The sequence below is a fragment of the Saimiri boliviensis genome, chromosome 12 (genome assembly GCF_048565385.1).
Source record: "Saimiri boliviensis isolate mSaiBol1 chromosome 12, mSaiBol1.pri, whole genome shotgun sequence".
Taxonomy (NCBI): domain Eukaryota; kingdom Metazoa; phylum Chordata; class Mammalia; order Primates; family Cebidae; genus Saimiri; species Saimiri boliviensis.
The window spans coordinates 48,097,423-48,118,960 of NC_133460.1; the positions used below are offsets into that span (position 1 = coordinate 48,097,423).

Here is a 21,538-nt window from a genome sequence, read left to right on the forward strand (position 1 = left end):
GCAGCTGCCATAAATTGAAATAATTCCTAACAGTGCCATCCCTGTAATAATCACTTAATAAATAAGTAGGCTGGGCACAGTCTTCACAGCACTTTGAGGGGGCTGAGGTGGGAAGATTGCTTGAGCCCAGGAGTTCAAGATTAGCCTGGGCAACATAGTGAGGCTCCATCTGAATTTGTAATAAAAAAGATTGGGCAACTACTGAAAAATAGGCTAAAATTAAATCGTAATAATAAATTGCATTATCCTTTGCAATTAGGAAAATAAACTGATTAAAATATTTTAGCAAATATACCAGATTAACAAAGATTACACATTTAAGAGCTGTGATCAATCATTTCAAGTATTAGGCCTTTTTAAGGATCTGTTGAAAGCAGTGGACTTTAGCCTTAGAAATAGGTACAAAATGCCGGGTGCGGTGGCTCAAGCCTGTAATCCCAGCACTTTGGGAGGCTGAGGTGGGTGGATCATGAGGTCAAGAGATCGAGACCATCCTGGTCAACATGGTGAAACCCCGTCTCTACTAAAAATACAAAAAATTAGCTGGGCATGGTGGCGCGTGCCTGTAATCCCAGCTACTCAGGAGGCTGAGGCAGAAGAATTGCCTGAACCCAGGAGGCGGAGGTTGTGGTGAGCCGAGATCGCGCCATTGCACTCCAGCCTGGGTAAAAAGAGCAAAACTCCATCTGAAAAAAAAAAAAAAGGTACAAAAAAAATTTATATATAGTTTTAGGTTTAGGAGTTTGCTGGATCCCATTATCTGTGGATGCTTGCATAGTAGTAATAGATGCTTCCTATTCAGGATTTTTTTTTTTTTTTTTTGGTGAAACAGAGTTTTGCTTGTTGTCCAGGCTGGAGTGCAGTCACACAATCTCGGCTTACTGCAACCTCAGCCTCCTGTGTAGCTGGGATTACAGGCATGCGACACCACGCCCAGCTAATTTTGTATTTTTAGTAGAGATAGGGTTTCTCCATCTTGGTCAGACTGGTCTGAAACTCCTGAGCTCTGGTAATCTGCCCATCTCAGCCTCCCAAAGTGCTGGGACTGCAGGAGTGAGTCACAGCACCTGGCCCATGAATTTAAAATTTTAATCTTGAATTAAAAATTCAGGATTTTTAATTGTTTTTAAATTTTTAATTGTTCCCTAATCCAGAATGCTTTTCTCCTAGATACCAATATGGCCTTCTGGTCACTTTTTAAATGTCACCTTATCAGAGAGGCCTTATCTCACTATTCTCTCTTGTCACTCTCTAGGTGCTCATCCTTCTTGTTTTTCATGTAATTTAATGTTGATTTGGTCATTTCTTTTCTTAAAAACCAGGCAACCTCAGAACCAGAATAGGTTAACAAGAGACTTCATGATTTGGTTATTCTTTACTTCACTAGCCGGATGATAGGAGGGGTTTTTATAGCTTTCTTCAGTGCTGTATTTCTAATGCCTAAGACAGGTCCTGGTACATTGCAGACATTTGATTTAAAACTTATTGAGTAAATGTATAAGGTACACTTATCATCATGAAGATTAATGGTTGTCAGCTGGGCATGGTGGCTCACACCTGTAATCCCAGCACTTTGGAAGGCCAAGGCAGATGGATCACCTGAGGTCAGGAGTTCAAGACCAGCCTGGCCAACATGGCAAACCCCATCTCTACTGAAAATACAAAAATTAGATGGGCTTAGTGGCACAAGCCTGTTATCTCAGCTACTCAGGAGGCAGGGGTGGCAGTGAGCCAATGTCACGCCACTGCACTTCAGTTTGAGTGACAGAGCAAGTCTCCATTTTGGAAAAAAAAAAAGATTAATGGTTGTGTTACAATGTTTGATAAGTGTACATAATTATTATATGTGGCAAGTTTTTATTTGATAAATTGCTGACTGTGCTAGCTTTATTATTTCTGTTGAAATTTGGCTGGGCTGATGTTGGTGTCTTTTTATAGGTTTCGTTGTTTGCAGAACTTTTCAATGAAATGCTTCAAAGAGATTTTGGTGTCCGTATATACAAATCATTACTGTCTCTTCCTGAGAAAGAGGACAAAAAAGAAAAGGACAAGAAAAGCAAAAAAGATGAGAGAAAAGATAAAAAAGAAGAAAGAGATGATGAAACTGATGAGCCAAAACCCAAACGGAGAAAATCAGGCGATGATAAAGATAAAAAAGAAGATAGAGATGAAAGGAAGGTCTGTAATAACTACCTGGTTTAGAAGTTTTCAATTACTCTTCTAGGTTATGAAAATTGATGTTGTCGGGCGCAGTGGCTCAAGCCTGTAATCCCAGCATTTTGGGAGGCTGAGGCGGGTGGATCACAAGGTCAAGAGATCAAGACCATCCTGGTCAACATGGTGAAACCCCGTCTCTACTAAAGATACAAAAAATTAGCTGGGCATGGTGGCACGTGCCTGTAATCCCAGCTACTCAGGAGGCTGAGGCAGGAGAATTGCTTGAACCCAGGAGGCAGAGGTTGCAGTGAGCCAAGATCGCGCCATTGCACTCCAGCCTGGGTAACAAGAGTGAAACTCCGTCTCAAAAAAGAAAAAAGAAAATTGATGTTGATTTCCATCAGAATATTAGATGTAAAAGCCAAACTGAAAGATTTTACTATATTAGAAATTCAGGTCTTCGAGACCGTCACGGCTATCACAGCGAAACCCCATCTCTACTAAAAATACAAAAAATTAGCAGGGTGTGGTGGCACATGCTTGTAGTCCCAGCTACTCAGGAGGCTGAGGCAGGAAAATCGCTTGAACCTGGGAGGTGATTCTCCTGCCTCAGCCTCCCAAGAGATTGCAGTGAGCCAAGGTAGTGCCAAAACACTCCAGCCTGGGTAACATAGACTGTGTCTCCAAAAAAAAAAAAAAAAAAAAAAAAGGAGAAATTCAGGTCTTCAGATAAAGCCAGTATGAGCATCTACATATTTTTTTTTTTTTTGAGATGGAGTCTCTGTTGCCCAGGCTGGGGTGCAGTGTTGCGATCTCAGTTCACTGCAACCTCTGCCTCCCGGGTTCAAGCAATTCTCCTGCCTCAGCCTCCCAGATAGCTGGGATTATAGGCGCCCACCAACATGTCTGTCTAATTTTTGTGTTTTTAGTAGAGACAGGGTTTCACCATGGTAGTCAGGCTGGTCTCAAATTCCTGACCTTGTGATCTGACTGCCTTGGCCTCCCAAAGTGCTGGAATTACATGCTTGGAGCCACTGTACCCGGCTAACAACGTTATTAAAAAAATTTTTTTTCCCAGCCTAATTATTATTATATATTTATAGCATGGGCACAGTGGCTTGCTTCTGTATTCCGAGCACACTGGGAGGCTGAGATAACCAGATTGAACCAAAACTCCAGTAGTTTGACACCATCCTGGACAACATGGTGAAACCCCGTCTCTACAAAAAATAAAGGAATTAGTTGGACATGGTGGCATGTGCCTGTGGTCCTGGCTACTTGGGAGGCTGAGGTATGAGGATTGCCTGAACCCAGGTGATGGAGACTGCAATAAGCCCAGATCATGCCACTGCACTCCAGCCTGAGCAACAGAGTAAGACTGTGTCTCAGAAAAACACCAAAAAAATTTAGTAATTTACGATGTTAAACTTAAGCAACTTCAATGGATTTTCTGTTTTTCGGTTTTAGTAATTTTATGTTTAGTGAGATTTCTTGCTTAATTTAAAAGCATTTTAAGCTGGGCACAGTGGCTCACACCTGTAATCCCAGCGCTTGATGAGAAGCTGAGGTTGATGGACCACTTGAACTTGGGAGGCAGAGTTGCAGTGAGCGGAGATCGTGCCACTACACTCTAGCCTGGGCGATAGAGTGAGACTTCATCTCAAACAATAATAATGTTAAAATAAAGGCATTTTAGGCTGAGTGCAGTGGCTCACGACTGTAATTATAGCTCTTCAAGAGGCTCAGGCCAGTGGATCGCTTGAGCCCAGGGGATGGAGACCTGCCTGGGCAACATGGCAAAACCGCATCTTCAGAAAATAAGTAAATAAATAATAAAGGCATTTTAAATTACAGAAAGAAGATAAAAGAAAAGATGATTCTAAGGATGATGATGAAACTGAAGAAGATAATAATCAAGATGAATATGATCCCATGGAAGCAGAAGAAGCTGAGGATGAAGAAGATGGTATGATTGAAATTTACTTATTATTTCTAAGGGTTAAAATACATTTTTTTGTTTGGTGATATTGCATCATTGAAATCTATATTTATAACATTTTTTCTTTAGAATAGAAACAGTAGTATACTCTTTAGTGTGAAAGTTTTTCTAATTTTTAGGTGAGAAGATTGTTTTAAAACGTATTTATTACTTATTATCCTATGTCCCATATGTAACTAATACTCAACTTGACAGCAAATTTCCCTCAACATGGTGATTAAGCTGTGCCATAAAAGGTATAATAGGCCAGGCACAGTGGCTCACACCTCTAATCCTAGCACTTTGGGGAGGCTGAGTCAGGTGGATCATTTGAGGTCAGGAGTTCAAGACCAGCCTGGCCAACATGGTGAAACCCTGTCTCTATCAAAAATACAAAAATTAGCCAGGCAGTAATGGCATGTGCCTGTAATCCTAGCTCCTTAGGAGGCTGAGGCAGGAGAATTACTTGAGCATGGGAGGTAGAGGTTGCGGTGAGCAGAGATCATGCTATTACACTCCAGTCTGGGCGACAGATTGAGACACTGTCTCAAAAAAACAAAAAGGTATAATAGTCCCTGATGTTTCATATAATATATTCTTATTTTTTCATTGAAACAGGGTTCTTGCTCTATTACCCAGGTGACAGTACTGTGGCATGCTCACTGCTGTCTGCAACCTCAACCTTCCAGGCTCAGTGTGATCCTCCCACTTCAGCCTCCTGAGTAGCTGGGACTACAGGTGCTTGCCACCATTCCCAGCTAATTTTTCTTTTCTTTTCTTTTCTTTCTTTCTTTTTTTTTTTTTTTTTGAGACAGAGTCTCACTCTGTCGCCCAGGCCTGGAGTGCAGTTCAGTGGCGTGATCTTAGCTCATTGTAACCTCTGCCTCCTGGGCTCAAGTGATTCTCCTGCCTCAGCCTCCCGAGTACCTGGGATTATAAACATGCACCACCACACCCGGCTAATTTTGTATTTTTAGTAGAGATGAGGTTTCTCCTTGTTGGTCAGACTGGTCTTGAGCTCCCAACCTCAGGTGATCCTCCTGATTCAGCCTCCCAAAGTGCTGGGATTACAGGCCTGAGCCACTGTGCTGGCCTAATTTTTAAATTTTTTTTTTTTTTTTTGAGACAAAGTGTCTCTCTGTCACCCAGGCTAGAGTGGAATAGTGCGATCTCAGCTCACTGCAACCTCTACCTCCAAGGTTCAAGCAATTAAGCAATTCTCCTGCCTCAGCCTCCCAAGTAGCTAAGAATACAGTCACATGCCACCACACCTGGCTCATTTTTGTATTTTTAGTAGAGACAGGGTTTTACCATGTTGGTCAGGCTGGTCTCGAACTTCTGACCTTGTGATCTGCCCGCTTTGGCTTCCCAAAGTGCTGGGATCACAGGCATGATCTACTGCCCTGGCCTAATTTATAAATTTTTTTCTAGACACAGGGTCTTACTTTGTTGCCCAGGCTGATCTTGAACTACTGAGTTTAAGAAATCTGCCCACCTCAGCCTCCCAAAGTGCAGGGATTATACTCTTGAGCTACATGCTTGGCCTGAATGTATTCTTTAGAAAATTAATTTGCGGGGGGGTGTGTCTCATGCCTGTAATCTCAACACTTTGGAAGGTCAAGGGTGGCAGATCATTTGAAGTCAGGAGTTTGAGACCAGCCTGGCCAATGCGGTGAAACCCCATCTCTACTAAAAATACAAAATAGCATCTGGGCGTGGTGGCATGTGCCTGTAATCCCAGCGATTGGGGAGGCTGAGGCAGGAGAATGGCTTGAACTCAGGAGGCAGAGGTCGAGCCACCCAAGATAAGGCCATTGCACTCCAACCTGGGCAACAGAGGGAAACTCCGTCTCAAAAAAATAAAAAAAAGAAAATTAATTTGGGCGTTTTGTTTAACAAACACTATGATAATGCAAAAGAGTATATATAGAGTTTAAAGACTTAATAGTAATAATTTACCCATATACCTTTCACCTGAGTTTTATGAAATAGACTTTGGTACCATGCAGTGACATTTAAAATACTGTACAGTAGATGTTCTGACCATAGACATCAGCAGTGAAGTACCTATAAAGTGCCTCTGAATATCTTATCTGTTCTTTCCAGGTAGATTTGTGGCTTTTTAAAAATTTACCTTTTCCTGATGTAGAAAATTATGAGTTTGTTTTTTGTTGTTTTACAGTTTATATCTCTGACAGTTACTTTTACTTATGGTATTTTTTGTTTGCCTCTACATTTTCTTCTATCATACCATTTTTAATATTGTTTGATGAAAATATTCAAACATCAAAGAGTTGAAAGGATAATGCAGTGAACACCCATGTCTGCCTCAACTTTGATTCAAAAAGTGATTCAAAAATAAGACAAATGGCTGGGCGTGGTGGCTCAAGCCTGTAATCCCAGCACTTTGGGAGGCCGAGGCGGGTGGATCACGAGGTCGAGAGATCAAGACCATCCTGGTCAACATGGTGAAACCCCGTCTCTACTAAAAATACAAAAAATTAGCTGGGCATGACGGCACGTGCCTGAAATCCCAGCTACTCAGGAGGCTGAGGCAAGAGAATTGCTTGAACCCAGGAGGCGGAGGTTGCATTGAGCCGAGATCGCGCCATTGCACTCCAGCCTGGGTAACAAGAGCGAAACTGTCTGCAAAAAAAAAAAAAAAGACAAATATAGTCTTCTTATGTCTTCTGTTCATGTTTTTATAACCAAGTTTAACATATGAATTCTTCAATTTGCCTAAGAAAAAACATGCCCTGAAATAATCATAATTCCATAATCACACCTAAGCAAATAAGGTTATAACACCATCTATTAATACTGTGTAATAGATCATCTTATTTGCCTTAATATATAACTCAGTAGCAATGACATAATATTCATATAGCAGTATTTATTTTCATAACTTGCTTTGCTTAATGAAGACTTTGCCCTTTTTATAGCCCCATTTTCTCGCCTCTGTATGCCCAGTATTATTTTATTGCTGCTTTAGTTAAATCATTAAATAATATTCCCATTATTTTGTCAGTGTTTCAGCTGTCAGCCTTATTTTATTTTATTTTTATTTTATTTTTTTGAGACAGAGTCTCACTCTGTGGCCAGGCTGGACTGCAACCTTTACCTCCCAGGTTCAAGTGATTCTCCTGCCATTTCCCTATCTCTGTCTCTCTTACTGGGCTTCCCTATTCCCTGAGACAGAATACTGAAGTTAGGCCAATTATGCCAGGCATGGTGGCTCAGGCCTGGAATCCCAGCACTTTGGGAGGCCAAGGTGGGCGGATCACTTGAGGTCAGGAGTTTGAGACCAACTTGGCCAACATGATGAAAACCCAGCTCTACTAAAAATAGAAAAAAATAACTGGTTGTGGTGGTGCACGCTTGTAAGCCCAGCTACTCAGGAGGCTGAGGGCATGAGAATCGCTTCAACCAAAGACGCGGAGGTTGCGATGAGCTGAGATCATGCCACTGTACTCCAACCTGTGCAGCATTGGACTGGGCTCAGTGGCTCATGCCTGTAATACCAGCACTTTGGGAAGCTAAAGAGGTAGGATCACTTTATGCCAGGACTTAGACCAGCATCAGCAACATAGTGATACCTCGTCTCTACAAAAAAAGAAAATTAGCTACCGGGTGTAGTAGCATGCACTGTGGTCCCAGCTACTTTTAGAGGCTGAGGTACTAGAGGATCTGTTGAGCCCACGAGGTTGAGGCTGCAGTGAGTCATGATTGTGCCACTGTACTCCAGCCGGGGCAACAGGGCAAGACTCTGTCTCAAAAATAATAATGGTAATAACAAAGAAACCTACAGTGGCCTTTGAGTGTTCAAGTGAACTTCAAAATAGTTAAGGTGAATGAAGAAGGCATGTTGAAAATTGAGATAGGCCAAAAGCTAGGTTTTCAAATCAGTTAGTTATGTTGTGGATGCAAAGGAAAAGCTCTTGAAGGAAATTAAGTACAACTCCAGCGAACATGCAGATGGTAAGATAATAAAACAGCTTTACTGCTATAAGGAGAAAGTTGTAGGGGTCAGAATAGGTCACACCGGCCACCACATTCCCTTAAGGCAAAGCCTAATTCTGAACAATGCCCTGACTCTTGAATACTGTGAAGGCTAAGAGAGGTGAAGAAGCTGTGGAGAAATGTTTGAGGCTATCAGTGGTGAGTTAATGAGGTTTAAGGAAAGCAACCATCTCCATAAGGTAAAAGTACAAGGTAATTGCTGGGCGCAGTGGCTCAAGCCTGTAATCCTAGCACTTTGGGAGGCCGAGGCGGGTGGATCACGAGGTCAAGAGATCGAGACCATCCTGGTCAACAAGGTGAAACCCCGTCTCTACTAAAAATACAAAAAATTAGCTGGGCATGGTTGTGCGTGCCTGTAATCCCAGCTACTCAGGAGGCTGAGACAGGAGAATTGCCTGAACCCAGGAGGCGGAAGTTGCGATGAGCCGAGATCGCGCCTTTGCACTCCAGCCTGGGTAACAAAAGCGAAACTCTGTCTCAAAAAAAAAAAAAAAAAAAAGTACAAGGTAGATGCTGAGGTGGGAAGATTGCTCGAGCCCAGGCATTTAAGGCTGCAGTGACTATGATTATGCCACTGCATTCAAGCCTGGTTGACAGAGCAAAACCCTGACTCTGGGTGGGGACAGTTAAAAAAACACACGTTGAAACAGCAAGTGCTATGTTGAAGCTAAGGTACTTGATGAAAATGGCTATGCTAAACAGATTTTCAGTGGAGACAAAACAGCCATCTTCCATTGGGTGAAGATGCCATCTAAGACTTTCATAGCTAGAGAGGAGCAGTCACTGCCCAGCTTCAAAGACCAAGTTGGCTCTCTTGATAGGGCTAATGCAGCTTGTGACTTTAAGCTGAAGCCAGTATTTATTTACCATTCCAAAAATCCTAAGCCCCTTAAGAATTATGCTAAACCTATTGTACTTGTGCTCTAGAAATTGAACAACAAAGTCTGGATGACAGCACAACTGCTTATAGCAAATGCTTGGCTGATTTTTTTTTTTTTTTTTTTTTTTTGACTCTTACCATGTAACCTAAGTTTTTACTAAATATTTTAGGCCCACTGTTGAGATCTACTGCTCAGAAGAAGAGATTCTTAGGAAAATACTACTTCTTTTTTTTTTTTTGAGACAGAGTTTCGCTTTTGTTACCCAGGCTGGAGTGCAATGGCGCGATCTCGGCTCACCGCAACCTCCGCCTCCTGGGTTCAGGCAATTCTCCTGCCTCAGCTTCCTGAGTAGCTGGGATTACAGGCACGCGCCACCACGCCCAGCTAATTTTTTGTATTTTCAGTAGAGACGGGGTTTCACCATGTTGACCAGGATGGTCTCGATCTCTCGACCTCGTGATCCACCCGCCTCGGCCTCCCAAAGTGCTGGGATTACAGGCTTGAGCCACCGCGCCCGGCAGGAAAATACTACTTCTAACTGACACCATACCTAGTCACTCAGAGCTCTCATGGAGATGTAAAAGGAGATTAATGTTTCATGGCTGCAACATCTATTCCGTAGTCCTTGGATCAAAAAGTAATTTCAACTCACCAGTTTTTTTTTAAGATGGACTCACTCTGTCATGCAGACTGGAATGCAGTGGCATGATCATGGCTCAGTCCAGTCTAGCCTTTGACCTCCTGGCCTCAAGTGATCCTCCCACCTCATCCAAGTAGCTGGGATTACAGGCATGCATCACCATGCCCAGCTAATTTTTGTATTTTTAATAGAAGCAGGGTTTTACCATGTTGGCCAGGCTGGTCTCGAACTCCTGACCTCAAGTAATCCGGCACGTTGGACTCCCAAAGCACTGGGATTACAGGTATGAGCCACTGTGCCTGGCCTCAGCTTTCAAGTCCTACTTTTTATGAAATACATTTCCTTTTTAAATTTAGTTATTTTGATTTTTAGAGACAGTGTCTTACTATGTTGCCCAGGTTGGTGGTAAACTCCTGGGCACAAGTGATCCTCCTGCTTCAGCCTCCCAAAGTGTTAGGATTGTGAGCCACCACACCCAACCACGAAATACATTTCCTAAGGCTCTTGCTACTATAGTATATATTATTTCCTCTGATGGGTTTGGGGAAAGTAAGTTGAAAACCTTCTGGAAAGGATTGACCATTCCAGATGCCATTAAAAACATTTGTGATTCATACAAGAAGGTAAAAATATCAACATTAACCGTAGTTGGTGTGGGGTGTGGTGGCTCATGCCTGTAATGCCAGCACTTTGGGAGGCCGAGGCAAGTGAATCATGAGGTCAAGAGGTAGAGAAAATCCTGGCCAACATGGTGAAACCGCATGTCTATTAAAAATACAAAAATTAGCTGGTTGTGGTGGCACACACCTGTAGTCCCACCTACTTGGGAGGCTGAGGCGGGGGAATTGCTTGAACCCAGGAAGCAGAGGTTGCAGTGAGCCCAGATTGTGCCACTGCACTCCAGTCTGGTGACTGCCAGACTCCCTCCCTGCAAAAAACAAAGAAAAAAACAGAAGTTTGTGCTGGGTGTGGTTGCTAACGCCCGTAATCCCAGCACTTTGGGAGGTTGAGGCATATGATAGATCACCTGAAGTCAGGAATTTGAGACTAGCCTGACCAACATGGTGAAACCCTGTCTCTGCTAAAAAACATAAAAATTAGCCAGGCATACTAGTGGGCTCCTGTAATCCCAGCTATTTGAAAGGCTGAGGTAGGAGAATCGCTTAAGCCTGGGAGGTGGAGGTTGTAGTGAGCCAAGATCACGCCATTGCACTCCAGCCTGGGCAACAAGAGCAAAAATCCATATCAGGAAAAAAAAAAAAAAACAGTAGTTTGGATGATACTGATTTCAATTGTTGGCCTTGTGCAGTGGCTCATACCTGTAATCCCAGCACTTTGGGAGGCCCAGGCGGGCGGATCACTTAAGGCCAGGAGTTCAAACCAGCCTGGCCAAGATGGTGAAACCCTGTCTCTACTAAAAATGCAAAAATTAGCTGGATGTGGTGGTACACGCCTGTAGTCCCAGGTACTCGAGAGGCTGAGGCAGCTGAATTGCCTGAACCCGGGAGGCAGAGATTACAGTGAGCCAAGATCATGCCACTGCACTTCAGCCTGGAGACAGAGCGAGACTGTCTCAAAAAAAAAAAGTCTATTTCAGTTCTCATGGATGACTTTGAAGGGTTCAAGAATTCAGTAGAGGGAGTAACTGCAGCTGTCGTAGAAAGAGCAAAAGAACTAAAATTGGAAATGCAGCCTGAAGCCGGGTGCGGTAGCTCACGCCTGTAATCCCAACATTTGGGGAGGCCGAGGCAGACTGATCACCTGAGGTCAGGAGTTCAAGACCAGCCTGACCAACATGGAGAAACCCCATCTCTACTAAAAATAGAAAATATTAGCCAGGTGTAGTGGCGCATGTGTGTAATCCCAGCTACTCAGGAGGCTGAGGCAGGAGAATTGCCTGAACCCAGGAGGCGGAGGTTGCAGTGAGCCGAGATCGCGCCATTGCACTCCAGCGTGGGTAACAAGAGCGAAACTCCATCTCAAAAAAACAAAAACAAAAACAAATGCAGCCTGAAGATAGGATGGACCTGCTGCAATATCAGGATAAAACTAAACAGATAGCGCCGGGCGCGGTGGCTCAAGCCTGTAATCCCAGCACTTTGGGAGGCTGAGGTGGGTGGATCACGAGGTCAAGAGATCGAGACCATCCTGGTCAACATGGTGAAACCCCGTCTCTACTAAAAATACAAAAAATTAGCTGGGCATGGTGGCGCGTGCCTGTAATCCCAGCTACTCAGGAGGCTGAGGCAGGAGAATTGCCTGAACCCAGGAGGCGGAGGTGCGGTGAGCCAAGATCGCGCCATTGCACTCCAGCCTGGGTAACAAGAGCAAAACTCCATCTCAAAAAAAAACAAAAACAAAAACTGAGCAGATGATTGTTTGCTTCTTATGGATGAGCAGAGAAAGTGTTTTGTTTTGTTTTGTTTTATTTCCATACAGTTTTGCTCTTGTCACCCAGGCTGCAGTGCAATGGCGTGATCTCGGCTCACTGCAACCTCCAGCTCCTGGGTTCAAGTGGTTCTCCTGCCTCAGCCTCCCAAGTAGCTGGGATTACAGGTGACTGCCATCACGCCCAGCTAATTTTTTGTATTTTTAGTAGAGACAGGGTTTTACCATGTTGGCCAGGCTGGTCTTGAACTCCTGACCTCAGGTGATCTGCCCACCTTGGCCTCCCAAAGTGCTGAGATTACAAGCATGAACCACCGCACCCAGCCGTGAAAGTGTTTTTTTGAGATACATTCCACTTCTGTGAAGAAGTAAACGTTGTTGAAATAATTCAGAGTATTAGATTTAGAATGTGACGTAAACTTAGTTAAATAAGCAGTCTTGCTCTGTCACCCAGGCTGGAGTACAGTGGCACAATCATGGCTCACTGCAACCTCTGCCTTCTGGATTCAAGTAGTTCTCCAGCCTCAGCCTCCCAAGTAGCTGGGACGACAGGCTTAGGCCACCACACACAGCTAATTTTTGTATTTCTAGATACTGGGTTTCACCATGTGGGCCAGGCTAGTCTTGAACTCATTACCTCAAGTAATCTACCCCCCTCAGCCTCCCAAAGTGCTGGGATTATAGGTGTGCTCCACCGTGCCCAGCCATTAACTAATTTTACATTATTTTTGTAGAGATGGGGGTCTCATTACGTTGCTCAGGCTAAGGCAAGACCCTTTACTAGCAAAAAGCTTACCACTTTCCAAAGGCTGGGGTGATTGTTAGTGCTTTTAGCAATAAAGTATCTTTTAATGTGTATACTCTTTTTAGGCGTAATGCTATTATTGCACACTTAATAGACTATAGTATGAACATAACTTTTTTTTTGAGACAGGCCAGAGTACAGTAACGTGAACATGGATCACTGAAGCCTCAATATCCCAGGCTTAAGTGATTCTCCCATCTCAGCCCTCCAAGCAACTGAGACTATAGGTGTGTGCTACCATGCCTGGCTAATTTTTGTATTTTTTTGTAGAGATGGAGTTTTGCCATGTTGCACTGGCTGGTTTCAAACTTCCGAGCCGAAATGTTTTACCTGCCTCGGCCTCTCAAAGTGCTGGGATTACAGGCATGAACTACCATGCCTGGCTGTAAACATAACTTTTATGTGTACTGGAAAACCAAAAAATGTGTTTGTTGACTAGCTTTATTGCAATACTTGCTTTATTGGGGTGGTCTGGAACCAGAGCCTTTAATAACTCCCAAGTAGTGCCTATATACGAGTCAGTAGTTTTTTAATATATTCAGAGTTGTACAGCCACCACCACAATTAACTTTAGGACATTTTTATTACCCTAAAAAGAAACCCAGAACCGAGGCCGGGCGCGGTGGCTCAAGCCTGTAATCCCAGCACTTTGGGAGGCTGAGGCGGGTGGATCATGAGGTCAAGCGATCAAGACCATCCTGGTCAACATGGTGAAACCCCGTCTCTACTAAAAATACAAAAAATTAGCTGGGCATGGTGGCATGTGCCTATAATCCCAGCTACTCAGGAGGCTGAGGCAGGAGAATTGCCTGGGCCCAGGAGGCAGAGGTTGCGGTGAGCCAAGATCGCGCCATTTCACTCTAGCCTGGGTAACGAGCGAAACTCCGTCTCAAAAAAAAAAAAGAAAGAAAAGAAACCCAGAACCCAAAAGAGATTCATTAGAAGTCACTTCCCATCTCTCCTGAACTTCTTCAGTCCTAGGCAACCATTAGCCTGCTTTTTGTTTTTGTAGATATTCTGGACATTTCATATAAATGGAATCACATAATAAGTGATTTATTTGTGACTGACTTCTTGTACTGAGCTTGTTATCAAGGTTCATGTCTGTTTTAGCATAAGGTTTTTCTTCATATTTTTTTTTGTTGTTTAAAAGACAGGGTCTTGATCTGTCACCCAGGCTGGAGTGCAGTGGTGCAATTCACTACAGTCTCCAACTCCTGGGCCTAAGTTATCCTCCTGCTTTGGCCTCCTGAGTAGCTGAGATAACAGTCATGGGCCACTGTGCCCAACTTGAAAATATGTGTATTAATGACTTTATTGCCACTGTTACATGTATTTTTTACAGATAGGGATGAGGAAGAAATGACCAAACGAGATGACAAAAGAGATATCAACAGATACTGCAAGGAGAGGCCTTCTAAAGATAAGGTATTTATTGAATACTGTATTCTTTATAATATGGAGATGTCTTACATTATCTAAACATAACACAGTTGTGAAGTTTATTAGTCCTATACATCTATATTACCACTAAGTAAAATTTTTGCCAGTTGTTTTTTGTGTTTGTGGCTGTGTCAGATAAATAGTATGTCTGATTCCTTTCTCTCGTATTCATATACCAAACTAACTCATTTTATTTAGGATGAGGCAAATATCTTATTAGATTATTGCTATTATATGCATAGTCTCCGTTTCTCACTTTTCACGGGGTAAAACATTTGAATACTGTGCTGGGCATGGTGGCTCACACCTGTAATTCCAGCACTTTGGGAGGCAGAGGCAGGCAGATCACCTGAGGTCAGCAGTTTGGGACCAGTCCAACTAACATGGTGAAACCCTGTCTCTACTAAAAATATAAAACTAGCCAGGTATGGTGGCTCATGCCTGTAATCCCAGTTACTCTGGAGGCTGAGGCAGGATGTGAATCATTTGAACCTGGGAGAGGGAGGTAGCAGTGAGCCATGATCATGCCATTGCACTCTAGCCTGGACAACAAGAGTGAAACTCCATCTCAAAAAAAGAAAAAATTGAATATATGTCTGCTACTTCTGCATTTTCCTAGGAAAAAGAAAAGACTCAAATGATCACAATTAACAGAGATCTGTTAATGGCTTTTGTTTATTTTGATCAAAGTCATTGTGGTTACCTTCTTGAAAAGGATTTGGAAGAAATACTTTATACTCTTGGACTACATCTTTCTCGGGCTCAGGTAATCTGTCTTGTAAATATTTAAAATGAAAACATTTTTAGTAACTTTTCAAAAAGTTACTTTTTCCAATGAAAAGTTAATAGAACCTCTACTGACTTTTTGATATATTAAAGCAATGTAATAGCCAGGCGTGGTGGCTCTCACCTATAATCCCAGCAGTTTGAGAGGCCAAGGAGGGCAGATCAGTTGAGGCCAGGAGTTCCAGTTTGGCCAACATGGTGAAATTCCATCTCTACTAAAAATACAAAAATTAGCCGAGTGTGGTGGCATATACCTGTAATATCAGCTACTTGGGAAGCTGAGACAGAAGAATCACTTGAACCCAGGAGGCAGATGTTGCAGTGAGCTGAGATCACACCACTGCACTCCAGCCTGGGTGACTGTATGAGACTCTGTCTCAAAAATAATAATAATAAAGCAATATAACACAAACCAATTTTAAAACACTTCCCCTCTCCCTCTCCATCTATTCCTTAGGACTAAAAATACATAAAATTCTAGATCTTTTCATAAGCAGTTCAGTTCCATTTTTATAAACAAAACATGGAATCATTTTGATTGGTTGTTTTTTTGTTTGTTTTTTTTTTTTTTAACAATACACAGTATACTATAAACCAGGCATCCCCAAACTTTTTACACAGGGGCCCAGTTCACTGTCCCTCAGACCGTTGGAGGGCTGCCACATACTGTGCTCCTCTCACTGACCACCAATGAAAGAGGTGCTCCTTCCTGAAGTGCGGCGGGGGGCTGGATAAATGGCCTCAGGGGGCCGCATGCAGCCCATGGGCTGTAGTTTGGGGACGCCTGCCATAAACATTGTACCATGAAAATAGAGACCTGCCTCATTCTTTTTATAGCTTTTTTTATAGCTACATAGTACCCATTATATACATGTACCGTAATTGACCTACCTAGTCTCTGTTGCTGGTGGTTTTCATTTCTTGGATTTACCAACTATGCTGTAATAAACATTCCTGTGCATATATTTTTATCAATGTTATACTTTTTAACAGTTTTTCAAAAGTAACTTGGATCTTACTCAGTTCCATGGATATCCATTATAAGTGAAAATTACAGCCGGGCATGGTGGCTCACACCTGTAATCCCAACACTTTGGGAGGCCAAGACAGGTGGATCACCTGAGGTCAGGAGTTCAAGACTAGCCTGTCCAACATGGTGAAACCCCTGTCTCTACAAAAAATACAAAAATTAGCTGGGCATGATGGTGGGTGTCTGTAATCCCAGCTACTCTGGCGGCTGAGGCGGGAGAATCACTTGAATCCAGGAGGTGGAGGTTGTAATGAGCTGAGATCACACCACTTCACTCCAGCCTGGGCAATAGAGCAAGACTCCGTCTTAAAAAAAAAAAAAAAAAGACGAAAATTACAACATAGCTGTTCTAAGAGAATCAGAAAATAGATTTTTATCTCTATTTTGTTTACTTGCTTGCATTACAGGTAAAGAAGCTTCTTAATAAAGTAGTGCTCCGTGAATCTTGCTTTTACCGGAAATTAACAGACACCTCAAAAGATGATGAAAACCATGAAGAGTCTGAGTCATTGCAGGAAGATATGCTAGGTCTGAGCATATTATTTTAAGATTTTACTTTTTAATAAATATACTAGTAATTAAAGAAGAAAAATAACTTACTAAAATGTGGTATATTTTATATTATAGGAAACAGATTATTACTTCCAACACCAACAGTAAAGCAGGAATCAAAGGATGTGGAACAAAATGTTGGCCTCATCGTGTACAATGGTGCAATGGTAGATGTAGGAAGCCTCTTGCAAAAATTGGAAAAGAGCGAAAAAGTAAGAGCTGAAGTAGAACAGAAGCTGCAGTTACTGGAAGAAAAAACAGGTAAGGGTCAGCATTGGATATCTTCATACTTTAAGCACCCTTCTGGGATATGTACATATTTATGTACGTACATACACGTATATGCTTATATACACATTTGCATGTGTATACCACATATTTTCATCAAGGTTGTAAGGAACTTTGCTTTTTAAATTTTTTTAATTTTTTATGTATTTTGAGACAGGGTCTCACTCTGTCGCCCAGGCTGGAGTGCAGTGGAGCATCTCAGCTTACTGTACCTACTGCCTCCAGGGTCCAAGTGATTCTCCCACCTCAGCCTCCCAAGTAGCTGAGATTACAGGCTTGTGCCACCAGGCCTAGTTATTTTTTTTTGTAGTTTTAGTAGAGATGGGGTTTTGCCCTGTTGGCCAGGCTAGTCTCGGAAGTCCTGACCTCAAGTGATTGCCTGCCTTGGCCTCCTATAGTGCTGGCATTACAGGCATGAGCCACCACACCCTACCAGAAACTTTACTTTTTATTTCTGGTTCATGTTCTAAAATGGCTTAGCTTTACCTGAATCTTAGGTCTTTGTGTGCATTCTTCTCAGGTTCATTGTTATTCTGTTGCATCCTTTTAATCATCTTCTAGTTTCAGTTTTTACCAATCTGTGTTCTCTAATTTATACAGTCATCTAAAAATAGAACACAGGTTTTGAAATAATACAAGTTAAAAATTAATTTGAATGAAACAGGCCAGGCACGGTGGCTCACGCCTGTAATACCATCACTTTTAGAGGTTGAGGTGAGTGGATTGCCCGAGGTCAGAAGTTTGAGACCATCCTGACCAATATGGTGAAACCCTGTCTTTACTAAAAACACAAAAATGGCCGGGCGTGGTGGCTCACGCCTGTAATCCAAGCACTTTGGAGGCCAAAGCGGGCGGATCACCTGAGGTTGGGAGTTCAAGACCAGCCTGACCAACGTGGTGAAACACCGTCTTAAAAAAAAATAAAAAAGGCCGGGCGTGGTGGCTCACGCCTGTAATCCCAGCACTTTGGGAGGCCGAGGCAGGTGGATCACGACGTCAACAGATCGAGACCATCCTGGTCAACATGGTGAAACCCCGTCTCTACTAAAAATACAAAAATTAGCTGGGCATGGTGGCACGTGCCTGTAATCCCAGCTACTCAGGAGGCTGAGGCAAGAGAATTGCCTGAACCCAGGAGGCGGAGGTTGTGGTGAGCCAAGATCGTGCCATTGCACTCCAGCCTGGGTAACAAGAGCGAAACTCTGTCTCAAAAAAAAAAAAAAAAACCCACAAAAATTAGCTGGATGCAGTGGCATGTTCCTACAGTCCAAGCTATGCCGGAGGCTGAGGCAGAAGAATCACTTGAACACAGGAGGCAGAGGTTGCACTGAGCCGAGATCGTGCCACTTTGCTCAAGCCTGTGCAACAGAATTAGACTCAGTCTCAAAAATAAATAAATAAATAAATGAAATCAATATTGCAGTGTGCTTCATGACTAATGAAATTGAGAAATATTGCCATTTTATGGAATTTATCAGCTTTTTATTTTCACAGCTTAAATATTTTAACTTCAAAGTTAAATTGGAAATTTTAAGGAGCTTTAAGTATTAATTTTTGGATTTTTTTAAACAGAGGAAGATGAAAAAACCATATTAAGTTTGGAGAATTCCAACAAAAGCCTCTCTGGTGAACTCAGAGAAGTTAAAAAGGACCTTAGTCAGTTACAAGAAAACTTAAAGATTTCAGAAAACATGAATTTACAATTTGAAAACCAACTGAATAAGACAATCAGAAACTTATCTACAGTAATGGATGAAATCCACACTGTTCTCAAGAAGGTGAGAAATTTTGTACTTTTAACATTTTCATAGTTTTTAAAATCTAACTCTGGTGTTTCTAATGTATTTTAATGTTACTAAGCTCTTAGCGGTTATTCTGAAAGCAAATGATGGCATTCTGTCCTTCCTGAGATTAGTCAAAAGTGATTCCCAGGCTGGGCACGGTGGCTCACACCTGTAATCCTAGCACTGTGGTAGGCCAAAGCGGTTGGATCACCTGAGGTCAGGAGTTCAAGACCAGCCTGGCCAATATGGTAAAACCCTGTCTCTATTAAAAACACAAAAATATTAGCCAGACGTGGTGGCAGGCACCTGTAAACCTAGCTACCTGGAAGGCTGAGGCAGGAAAATCACTTGAACCCGGGAAACAGAGGTTGCAGTGAGTCTAGATTGCACCATTACACTATCTAGCCTGGGCAACAGAGTTTGAGACCCTGTCTTTAAAAAAAAAAAAAAAAAAAAAAGAGTGATTCCCAAAAGATGTTGTTTTTCTAAAAACTTAGTTGGAATGTCAACATGATTTAAGTGCATAAACTTGAAGAAATTTTCATTTAGATTTCTTTTCAATCCAGAGTATAAGTTTGAACTAAACCATTCACTTCACTTCTCTTTTTGTTGTTGTTGTTGTTGTTTGAGACAGGATCTTGCTTTTTTGCCCAGGCTAGATTGTAGTGGTTCCATCTTGGCTAACTACAACCTCTGCCTCCCAGACTCACGTGATCCTCCCACCTCGGCCTCCTGAGTAGCTGGGACTACAAGTGTGCTCCAGCACACTCAGCTAATTTTTATTTATTATTTTTTTTGTAGAGACGGGGTTTCACCATCGTGCCCAGGCTGATCTCCAACTTCTGGGCTAAGCAGCCCACCTATCTTGGCCTCTCAGACTGCTGAGATTACAGGCATGAGCCACCACACCTGCCCCATTTACTGCTTTTCGAGACCCCATTTATTGGTGGGCAGAATTAAGGGAAACACTTTGTCACCATTAATTTTAAGATATTAAAATTGATATATTCTTTATCACTAGAAAAAAGTATACCAAACTGAATACCACTGTACTCTTAATACCAAAGTAACATTTAAGAAAATCTAATAAAATGTATTTTTTCCTTCTCTATTGTCTTACAGGATAATGTAAAGCATGAAGACAAAGATCAAAAATCCAAGGAGAATGGTGCAAGTGTATGATAAAATCCATGTAGTAATGAGGAATGGTGTTAAATAATGTAATATATAAAAATCATGATATAAGAATGTTTGAAGGTGATGCATGTTTGATTTTAGTAGTATAAATGTCTTTTAGTTCAAATGATGTATAAAGTTTTATGAATGTGAGTTTCTGCTTTTGAAAATTGCTTGTAATTCCTAGCATTCAAATTATTAAACACTCCTTGAGTGAAATAATTTTGCATTGCAAAGTGTTTTAGGATGAACTTTGTTATAGTTTTAACTCCAATAAAGTTCATCAGTTTAAGTGACTGTAGTATTTAATTACCAAATTTATTTTATTAAAATGCCAAGAAATCTTTAATTTTATTTATAGAATTATCATTATTAAGTTTTAAATTTTTTAGTTCATCTTTTAAAATTGCAGTCAGAATCATAAAATAGCATGATGCTTAATTTTTGCAAGTTTTTTGAAACTTTTTTTTTTTTTTACTCAATCACCAAAAAATCCCCTCTTGATCAGTGTCTAAAAGCATTCATTAAAAATTCAGTTTAGGGCCGGGTGCGGTGGCTCAAGCCTGTAATCCCAGCACTTTGGGAGGCTGAGGCGGGTGGATCAGGAGGTCAAGGGATCGAGACCATCCTGGTCAACATGGTGAAACCCCGTCTCTACTAAAAATACAAAAATTAGCTGGGCATGGTGGCACACACCTGTAGTCCCAGCTATTCGGGAGGCTGAGGCAGGAGAATTGCCTGAACTCAGGAGGCGGAGGTTGCAGTGAGCCGAGATCACACCACTGCACTCCAGCCTGGGTAACAAGAGCAAAACTCTGTCTCAAAAAAAAAAAAAAAAAAAAAAATAGTTTCTTTTTACTTCTTTCATCTGACATTGACCAGGCCAAAACACTTCGTCACATCATAAACTAGATTTGTGATAACATCTAATTTTCCTACCCTTTTTATGTTCTGGATGCCTACTTTTATATTTCTGACTCTTGGTTTAGTCATTGTAGTAGGCCAATGCAGGAAATACAAGAATATAGTATTTCTGGCCAGGCATGGTGGATCACGCCTGTACTCCTAGCACTTTGGGAGGCCTAGGCGGGCAGAGCATCTGAGGTTGGGAGTTTGAGACCGGCCTGACCAAAATGGAGAAACCCTGTCTCTACTAAAAATACTAAAGTTAGCTGGGTGTGGTGGCACATGCCTGTAATGCGAGCTACTCAGGTGGCTGAGGCAGGAGAATTGCTTGAACCCGGGAGGCAGAAGTTGCAGTGAGCCAAGAACATGCCATTGCACTCCTCTGTCTTAAAATAGATACAAACACACACACGCACACACATAGATGCACATACACGCACACACACAGATGCGCGGGCGCGCGCACACACACACACACACACATATATATGTGGTGTGATGGCTCACACCTGTAATCTCAACACTTTTGGAGGTGGAGGCAGGCAAATCACCTGAGGTCAGGAGTTTGAGACCAGCCTGGCCAACATGCCAAAACCTGTCTCTACTAAAACTATAAAAATTAGTTGTCTGTGGTGGTGGGCTCCTGTAATCCCAGCTATTCAGGAGGCTGAAGTAGGAGAATCGCTTGAACCTGGGAGGTGGGG

General features: G+C 42.2%; 1 protein-coding gene across 4 annotated transcripts in view; it reads left to right on the plus strand.

Annotated features, from left to right (window-relative positions):
* The window catches only part of CCAR1 (cell division cycle and apoptosis regulator 1), an 81,246-nt gene extending 61,009 nt beyond the window's left edge, over positions 1 to 20,237 (plus strand). For all 4 annotated transcript variants that reach the window (XM_074382336.1, XM_039478052.2, XM_074382337.1 and 1 more), the window contains 8 exons: positions 1,939 to 2,178; positions 4,012 to 4,123; positions 14,215 to 14,297; positions 14,932 to 15,078; positions 16,536 to 16,656; positions 16,756 to 16,941; positions 18,541 to 18,746; positions 19,875 to 20,237. In XM_074382336.1, coding sequence (XP_074238437.1) covers positions 1,939 to 2,178; positions 4,012 to 4,123; positions 14,215 to 14,297; positions 14,932 to 15,078; positions 16,536 to 16,656; positions 16,756 to 16,941; positions 18,541 to 18,746; positions 19,875 to 19,934 — 1,155 coding nt within the window. In that variant the 3' untranslated portion in view covers positions 19,935 to 20,237. The remainder of the gene's footprint in view (positions 1 to 1,938; positions 2,179 to 4,011; positions 4,124 to 14,214; positions 14,298 to 14,931; positions 15,079 to 16,535; positions 16,657 to 16,755; positions 16,942 to 18,540; positions 18,747 to 19,874) is intronic.
* The last annotated feature ends 1,301 nt before the right edge of the window (positions 20,238 to 21,538 follow it).